We start from the raw sequence: 9,962 nt of genomic DNA on the forward strand, positions 1-9,962 counted from the left end.
TAGCTTGTCTTTCTCATACATAAACAAATGAAACTTATCTCCGTAACAAAATCGAAAGAACGGCGGCATAGTGCTTTACAAATTATCACCGTTATCATTTTATATCACGGGATACATGCAGTTGCACATTTTAAATCGTGCTTTATCATAAACTGCTGCCATCATCGCCATCAATATCCTTTCATCACAGATCCGAAAAATGTCATAATTTATGCTTGTATGGTCCCTTTACTGTACCGATCTTTCACTGAGAGAGTAGATTTAAAAACAAAAATTTAAATGAATATTTCACTCCTTCGAAGTGAAATATCTACACGATAATTATTTTAAGCATAAACTAGACATATATAGCAGTAACCTGTACTAGTTTAAAGTTACTCAGTCAAACAAACAAAAAAATAACATTTTCAATCATTCCCTTGCTCGCGATCATCTCTCCTCAAGTCAACATAAACTTAAACAGTGTCGGATCTTGCATTTAGAACCCAAATTTCGCTTTTCAAAGAAATTTTAAGCAAAATAATCTGATCTAAAGTTTAAAACAATTTGCTAATAAGAGATGAAAATCTAACTAGACATAGATCTAACAAAAGTTGAAATGAAGGTGAAAAGAAATACTTATAAGACAACGAATCTCTCACAAAGTTAACATGATGAAGGAAACAGTGCTTGATCAGCTGATAGAAGTCAGGTGACTGGAGAAAACAAAAGGTATTTAAGTCTTGTTTACATATATTGTGGCTCAGCTTTGCTTTCGTAGAATCATCAGTTTGTCTGTAATTACAAGGTGGATTTCTTTTTTGTTACATCGAACAGATAGTTTTCAGATGAGAAGCTAAGTATATAACATAATATACTTAGCTTTTCACTTATTTTTTGACAGTTCTTCAGCCGCAGATCCCAGTAGATTTAGGGCCACAGTCTCTCGCATTACACAATATAGCGTCTTATTCTGTAAATAGTAATTGTTAGCGAGAGTCTCTAAACCAGGGTATCAGGCGAACCCGAAAACCAAACCTAACCATTCTTACCTTCTATTTATTTGCTCTATCACATGCATATATTTTTTTCCGGTTTAAAGACGGCTAGTCAGAACTTTACCTATACCGTAAATATAATAGTGATGTCACATATTCCATGTATATTATTTATATTTTACCCGGCAATTTGGTATCTTTGTTTCCTCCCCTGCAACTGGGGTCTTATAGATGGAGGTTTGGGGGTTTCCACAGCAAATGTCTAATGTACATGGGTAGTAGAGGGTGAGAGGAATCCATCAGTACCACTACCATTGTGATTGGTCATGTGAAAGTATTTTAACTCGGTACTGACGGGCTATGCCTAAAGATGTCATAACAAGCCGCTTGGTCTGCAGGGTACGGCTTGGAGCGGGTTTTTTGGCTTGATGCAGCAGACTCTCGCACCTAATGTCTGCTCATTGCCACTAATCTCCAGCGTGTAGAATTTTTATGTATTTTCTTCACCCGTCAGCATTGGGTTAAAAGAATACCAAGTTAGATCCTGAAACTAAGCCAATTTAACAAACAAGCCAAATAAACAATTACTGTATTTCTCTGACTTGACCGTGGCTAAGGTATGGGAAATGCCTTATATAAATTTTCAGGGGAACATTAGATTTTTCTGTTCACTCAGATTGTGTTGCAAAGAATCAAACAGTCGGTCTCATTGCAAACAGATCATAACTAGCATATCAGCCCTAATAGCTGAGGAACTTAGAAGTATTGGTATTTCAGTGCAGATGCTCTCCAGAGATGAAGTTCCTGATTACATGTCACAATCAACAATTTAAGTTGCCATGACTGGGTATGCCCATTGGACGCTGCCTAAAAAGAGGGTTGATGGCCCCTTTCAAACATTTTCTCCACCTTGATATGCATGGCAAGATAGAGCTGAAACTTAGGAACACCGAGGGATTAAATTTTTTTCCTTTATTTGTGGCATTACTATTCGTGTCTGCAAATTACTTCCAGTACTGGTAACTTTTTGTCCTCTATAAGGTTATCATCGTCAGTTTCATTAGCTGTGTCTATACCATAAAGATTAACCAAAGAAATAAGTAAAGTGAAAGTTTGAGATAAATCCTTTAATAATTTTGCTATTGCAGTGCACATTCATAGTATTGAGAGAACAGTCCTTGCCCCTTAAATTTCCTTTCAAGGGGGCCACTGCCCTCCCTACACCCTGCCTGTTCTGCTAAAACCTTATCCCATATGTTTTAGTTAGATGGAGCCTAGGCAAATGTGTTTTAGTGACGCATATTCACAGTACTGTACACAGACCCCCATTCCAGGGAGGTGTAATACATTCTCTCACCCTCACACCACCTGCCTGGTCTGCAGAATCTTCACAAAGTATGTTTTGGCAGGATAGAGTCAGAGTAAATGTCTGTGCTTCATACCAATTTGGGTAATTTCTTAACATAAGAAATATTTCCATGGGGGCCAACTTTTGGGTCATTGGAATTGTCTCCATTGTTGATTGAAATTAGAACAACTAATCTCCATTCCTTTTAATTATTACTGTGGTATTCTGCAAAGAAAGTGAAACAGTTTTCTCAACAGCATTTGAACTGTCCAGCCACAATGGAATCTCAACTTCCATTCCTTGGGTCCAGCTTCTATTTTTATATCATAATCTTTTACAATTCTTCAGTTTCGATGTCAGGTGTCATTTCCAGTAATACCCAAGCCAAGCATCCTGCATAATATATGTGGCACAATTTTGGTGTCTTTTGCCAGAGCATGAAGCAAGGAGACCATGACATTGCATCACATAGATCTATGGTCCTTGATATATGATTGAGGACTTACTTAGTGCAGGTTTTTCTTACCCGTGATCAATTTATTTGTTTTTTATGGCCATCATATGAATTTTTCTCTCTCCAATTATCCCATGTGATCAAGTTAGCCTTAACTTCAAAGTCATACTTCCTCCCAGTAAAATCCAGTCAGCATTTCTTCAAGGTTTCAGTTTTTTTGTAGAATGTACTATTAATCTCTTTCTCTGTGTTTTAAGACTTTCAAAAATTTGATATGTTGCTGAACCTCAAAGTTATCATCCAGGAGAAAAATATTTTGACATTTTTGGTCTCATTGCACAATATTTACCAAACCTAATTTTGAGGGCAGTTGGAACCCCAGTTGCATAAATTATTTTGAGGGGCTGTATGGTCAGGAATGCTTTCCATTATTCATTCTCACCTGATTCAAGTCGGGAAGTCCAGCTTTGTAACATGTGGCCTTCAAAGAAAGGCCAACTTGGTCAACACACCGGAACAAATTGAGGGACCTCCAGTTATAATAGGGGGCAAACCTATCAGATCCCTCCTAAAGCTGATGACCAAAACAGAAAAATGAGCCTTGTTTTTTCATAGCATATGATGAAGTTAATTGACAGTTAAAATTGGTATTATAAGTATCTTTAACCCTACACTGATAGTGCCAGAAATTTGCGTGTGTATATTCTGGTAAAAAAAGAGCCTGAAGACTACCCTGGTGGTCTACAAACAAGGAACCAGCCAGTCCTATCTTCTAAAATTTATGTGGTGGAGGTTTTTGTGTGTGAAAGTGGGAAGACCATGGTTGTTACAGGGCTTAGTCTCAAGCAGATATGATCCTAAATGTTGAGATGTTTAGAAATAGTCATTTATTTTTGCATGTCTGTGAGAAAGTATGTTTGGTAAAAGTTATAATATATCCACGGTACAAATTTGTATATTTTCTTTAAATCTAAGTAGTTGTAGAAACACTTTCAATTAACCTTTTATTTGTTGATTTTAAGCAGTCATAGTTAAGTGCATGTAATTTTTACTCATTTACTTTTTTCTTTCTTTCTTTCTTTCTTTCTTTCTTTCTTTCTTTCTTTCTTTCTTTTCTTGCATATATTTATCATATGAAGTATTGTCATTTGGATGATTGAAGTGGATTTACTTTGGGCCAGTAGTATAAGACAAAAAGAATGTATGCTTGCTTTGTGAATATAATTTGTTATATTCAGTTTCTTTGTCTCTTGTGAAGCGGGGTAATTAGGAACTCTCACTTGTGCACAGCATGTATGCTAGACAGTTACAGGTCTGTCAGAGATCAAGTAACAAACTCCTTACTATCTGGCATGGTGCCAGATGGTGCTTGAGTGCCTGACAATGCCTTCTGGCAACTTAATCCCCACCTAGGTGCTTTGGTGTGCCCCCAAAACCCAACTTTGGTATCATAACCAACCATGATAGACGCATGACATTGACATACACATGAATTAACATTTATTGTTACAGCCTTATCCTTCAGAAATCATCATTTAGACTACCCTAAAAATGCATTTTCATGGGTATTCATGTATCACTACATATTCAGTATTTCAATACAATTATGATATAGGCAGTTCTACTCAGCTTCGCACATAGGGCTGAAAGTTGTTACCTTTGTCCATCATAGTACATATCACCCATGCACGTGGGATTATGACTACTATCCACCTGGTTGCTATTTAAGCATAACTTCAGTTTGAAATTCTACAAATGCAAAGAAAATAGGCATATGCAGTATTACATTCTATTGAAATATTATATATATGTGAGGAATGATATTTTATATGAATTTCTTTCTTAATATGTTGTTTAGTACCTTTACTTTGTTTATGCAATGTTCATTTTAGTTTGCTATATTATTTCGTAATATGCAGTTGTTGTGCGTAAATACAAGTTAGCCTGTAAAATGGTAGAAATGATTTAAGAATATAACATTTATCATAAATCTGGTCTAATTTAAGTTATTAAACAAGATACATTGTGTCATAATGTACTGTCATCTATAAAAGAGATTAATTAAAGCTGATATTTTCCAGATCAAATAACAACAAAGATGGCAACCACAGACAGTGTTATCCCCAAGGCTGACCAGCCAGTAACTGTAAGCAAGAAAACCGAAAAACTCCCAAAGCTTCCCACTCCCGCCCAAGTTCTCCTGAAGCTCTTCATCCATAGTGTCGCCATGTTCACACTACCTATCGCCACATACTACCTGAGCAAGAACTATGTGGAAGAGGAGCATGGGGTCCAGCCGCCCCAGAGCTACATTTACGCAGCAATCGCAGCAGTTGTAGTGATCCAGGCTGTGATATTCTGCTACGTGTACCAGGCCTTTAAAGACGAGCAGCTCGAGAGGAAGGTCAAGGCGGCCAGTAAACAGGACTGAAGTTGCAAGTCTTGTATTTTTTTTTTTTTTTTTCTTTTTGTCTGAGGAATGGCGTACAGTAGTCCTATTCTGACTAACCTTTTAGTAGCATTGCATCACATGTGTCAGAAAAATATTTATAGGGAGGCTTTCTCTTTATTCTTTTGATAGCGCAAAACTAGTATAGACTTTGGGTCTCAGATTTCCGTAATATTTAGAAACATTTACGTACATTCCGAGTACCTAATAGTTTAAGAAAAGAGATGCCAAAGACTATAAAGAATTTAGAAATTTCTGAAGAGGTTAGACAAAATTTAGAATACTGTACCAGGTATGTTAGTGTGTAAATATATATTCTTATTGTTAGTGTTGTACTAATTCCTTTAGATTTATATTATATGGAGTAAGAATTTAACCGTTGTATCATTTCCCCAAGTTGGAGGATTTATTAAGTTATCATAATCACCTGAGAAGATAGAGCTGTATTAAACATCTATATTCTATTAGTTTTTTTTCAGTCTCTTGTGCCTAAGGCCAAGTACAATTAGTAGCTATTAAAGGTTTAATTTCATGGTAAAAATGAAGTAGGATTAGCAAGTACAATCCTTTCATTATTACTAATTTCTTTTTGCAATAACATTAAGCTGATATTTTTCACTGAAATTGTGCATCATGTAGATTTTTAGGATTGGTCCAGTGTAGGATTTTTTTACTTGACCAAAGAAGGAAATTTGCCATGGAACAGCTTGGATACAGATTAAAGATTGGGCAATAATATATAGTTGAGAATGAGCAGTCTCCTAGAGCAAGATTTTTTTACTAAGTGACATATTTGAGAAGGAGCAGTGTCCTAAAAGCAAACTGTATTTACTAAGCCTTTTAGGTAGATTACATGTAGGGGAAGATTGAGTGGGAGGGAGGAGGGTGATCATTAAAAGTAGAAGGAGGGGGAAAGAGCAGTAAAAAAAGAAAGATGAGTAGACGAAAAAGAAAGAGGAAGGGAAAAGCACTAATACAGGATCCTGGCGAGCAGAGAACAAAGGCCACTGAAAGAGTATTGATAGATATAGATAGTAAAGAACAGCACCAGTGTTTCTCAACCTGAAATCCGAGGCCAAAATTAACCCATTGATGCCAGGAGTGCTTGTATATATGCTGTCTCCGCTGTTTTCTGGTTTTCATGACATTTAAAGGCTGCCAGAATTTCTTATTCCTGCTTTTTACTCCATTCCTTATATGTTTGAAAAGAAAAGTTTGGATTTCATTACTATTACTGTTTTTTTTTTATCATGATATAGTAGTAATAAATATTTATCATTTTATCCTAAAAATAGTAATAAATAACAAGCATATTAGAAATAATAATAATCAAGGAATGGGGTAAACAGGCAAGGTCAGGCAGGTAACTAAGCATTTAGGAAGCCATTTATGTGTAATAAAATTGACAAAATTAAACTATCCTGGAAAGCGTATCTATTTAGTTCCAATGGGTTGAGAACAGCTTGTACTGATATATGTGAGAATATTCATTATCTTTTTGAACATTAAGCTAAAATTAATTCAAACTGATTTAAAAAGGTGCAAGTGGACATGTACTTATCTATAATATCTATTATTGCAAAGTGTGAAGATGAAAGTAGGAGAGAAAAAGAATTGGCTAGAATCAAGGATTTTGAAATTATATTTCTTTATAGTACTTTAAAGTCATATGCAATCTTACCACCTTGTAGGGACAGTATTTTAATTCTTTCATAATAAAAGATGATTAAGATTGAGAGACTTATTTATACTGAGCAGATAATGTCCCTAATTTCTGCAGAGGTATATTTTTGGCAACTGCTCTTGTTATCATATACTATCCAATTGAAGAGTCAAATTTCTCAGAGGCATTGATTACACTTATTGCAACAGTCTGGTCATGTGTTTCAATTTGCCCTCAATTTTATTTTGGTTTAGTTTTTTAAATATTACTGTGTGAGATATGTAGAATATTTACAAAAATAACTATAAATATTGGAAATAATTATATTATTTCCTAGCTTTTCATATTTAGCATAATATAACAATTGTTTAACAAGATTGATTTAGGGCCTATGAGACTTATAGTAGAAATAGTTTTTTTGAGTAAACTATATTAAAGATATCAATTATATATGTTGGTGTCCCTCTCAACAGCCTATACCATGCTGTTATACTACCTAAGTTACTTTTATATGCAGTTCAAAGTACTTGAAGGTAAAATTAAACTGTATAAGGCTGCCATTAAGTATTAGCTCTCTCCTCTCCATCCCTTGTTTTGTTGTGGGGGGGCTTAGGAGACAGGGACTGAGGTCCAAGGTAGAGGATCGCCCATACCTAGGTCCTCAGCCCTTGCCTCAACTAATTTTGCATGGTCTTTTCTTCTTTTTCTTTCCTATTCCTTTCTTCATCCCCTTTTTCTGTCCACTTTTCCTGATCGTTAAACTCCTCTTTTGCAGTTTTCACCACAGTACTTTATCATAATGCTTTCGGCTACCTAAACTCCTTCCCCTTCTAATAACCTTTACCTTAAACTATACCCCATCAGTTTCCCCTCTCTACCCTTTTCACTACCATAACACCCTCTAGTACTGTTCAACCTATAACTTTCACCCTAATCATTAACTCGTTCTTAACCCTTTTTGCTACTCTAATTTACCATAGCACCATATGACATTTCATGTCATATTACACTTCCTTACCTGTGGGCTTTGCCCCCAAGCCTCACGCTATCACTATATTTGAAGAGGCCGCTAATGATGTTGAAACAGCAGAATATGTTCAATTAATAAATATTAGCTCTCTCTCTCTCTTTATATATATATATATATATATATATATATATATATATATATATATATATATATATATATATATAAAACAATCACTACTCTCTCATTTTTTATTGTAACTTATTGATTTATATATTTACTGTAAGGAAAATGTTTCATGTAGCTTCTTATGAAAAACAAATGCTGCCACAATAAGAGAGAAATAACAGTGTCATGAGTTCCTCATCAGATGTGGCAAAGATAAGGCATTTTTCATTTTAACTACGTCTGATGAGGAACTCTTGGCAAGTTCAATCCTGCTATGGCAGCATATACAATTTTCCCTGTACACATCACAGTGTTTGTATTGCTGTTCATAGCTTCGTACACATATTCAGATGACTCTAGGTTATTAACATTTATTATTGGAAATATTAGTTTTTTGATCTCTGACCCCTATTTTTTATTCCCTTTTATTCCTTTTACTATAGCATATGATTTATGACAAGATTATTATTTCCATAGAATTTGTTGATGAGAACTTAACTGTTTTAGTTCAGATGTTGGAAAGGGATGAATAGTCCAGTGTAATGTATAGGGAAGGATTGGCCTGCTTGTGATAGCTTATTTCACCGTTACTATAATATTAATAGATAAGGCCTGTTACAGACAGAGGAGTAAAAAAAAAAATAGTTGTTTACATTTCCACATATCTGAAAATAATGTTCAAAAGTGTGTTCATTGTACCTTGTCACTGAATATATTGAATCAAATAATTTAAATTTTTATAGGTTCACTGTCAGCAAAGGGCTAACCATTTTTTAAACTGCATTAGTTATCCCGTGCTGTTATTAGAAAATACAAATTTAGAAATTATATAGATTCTATTCAAGAATTTATCATTACATTATTTATCAGATCTTTAGCTTTTCCATATCAAAAGTTATTGCCATTATTTGTTATTTGTTAGTCATTCTTGAAAAGTCCATGAAATCACTCCCCAACATGAAATATGAATTTAAACCACTTCTTTTTAATTGAAAAATTAAAATGATCAAGACTGTCGTACAAAGCACTACAGCTGCTTAATCTTGGAATTTATTGGTGTATACTGCTTGTAATTTACATCAAACTTTACAATATACAGTGCATCTTGATGCCAGCAGTAATCATGCCCTCAGGTTTATTAATATTACTTTGATTCATTTGTTGTGGAGGATTCATAATTTAAACCCTTACATTCAGTGACTGGTTCATGATTTGAAAAAAAAAGTAATAATGGTACATTTGCATTGCAAGTAATCAACTATGGATATGGGCACTTTGCTTCATCAGGTGTACTGGTTTTTAGTCTGTGTTAGTATTTATATTCCTTCGTGTATGAAACATCTGTGAAAAGTATGCCTTAACAAAAGTACTTGTTATTTATTTAGACCATTATATGCATATTATCTTTAACATGAAGACATGGCTTAATCATTTTAACCAGTGGACTGCCTATAACATATCTATACCACACAAGTTAGTTATATTTTAATGCTATTCAGTCTTGTTGAGGATATGCTGGATGTATGCTTTATAGAGTTTACAGTCAAGTTTTATTCTTAGAGGCATTTTATTAGATAATTCAAGGGAAATTAGATAATATAAGATAAGATGAGATAAATTGAAAATTGGCTTGCAGTGGTAGCTGGTCTGGGGTTCATTTTGACTGGCAGCTTCTGGGATGTTTAATTCTTTTTCTTGTTGCAAATTTTAATGAAGGATAGTGTATAAACATTCCATGGAATTCAAGCACTTTATCTTAATTCTATATTTTTGCTTTTTAACCTTAGTATGAAAATTTTAATGTGCAACTGAAGTGGAAGAGATTTGTTACCAATGATGATATGCATTAGAAATGGCCACCAAAACATTGTCAAATACTGATGTATTAAGACTGCTTGTGGTAAAGATAATAAAAATACCACCCAAAAAATAATTG

General features: G+C 34.4%; 1 protein-coding gene across 3 annotated transcripts; it reads left to right on the forward strand.

Annotated features, from left to right (window-relative positions):
• Positions 1-531: 531 nt before the first annotated feature.
• On the forward strand, positions 532-5,604 carry LOC125040133 (vacuolar ATPase assembly integral membrane protein vma21-like). Of its 3 annotated transcripts, none has more exons than XM_047634643.1 (2): positions 532-711; positions 4,861-5,604. In XM_047634643.1, the coding sequence occupies exon 2, from the start codon at positions 4,878-4,880 to the stop codon at positions 5,208-5,210; it is 333 nt and encodes a 110-aa protein (XP_047490599.1). In that variant the 5' UTR covers positions 532-711; positions 4,861-4,877; the 3' UTR covers positions 5,211-5,604. The 3 variants fall into 3 exon arrangements, with proteins under 3 accessions (XP_047490599.1, XP_047490601.1, XP_047490600.1); XM_047634645.1 differs by having other exon boundaries at positions 698-776; XM_047634644.1 differs by having other exon boundaries at positions 699-787.
• The last annotated feature ends 4,358 nt before the right edge of the window (positions 5,605-9,962 follow it).

The sequence above is a fragment of the Penaeus chinensis genome, chromosome 28, assembly GCF_019202785.1.
Source record: "Penaeus chinensis breed Huanghai No. 1 chromosome 28, ASM1920278v2, whole genome shotgun sequence".
Classification (NCBI taxonomy): Eukaryota; Metazoa; Arthropoda; class Malacostraca; order Decapoda; family Penaeidae; genus Penaeus; species Penaeus chinensis.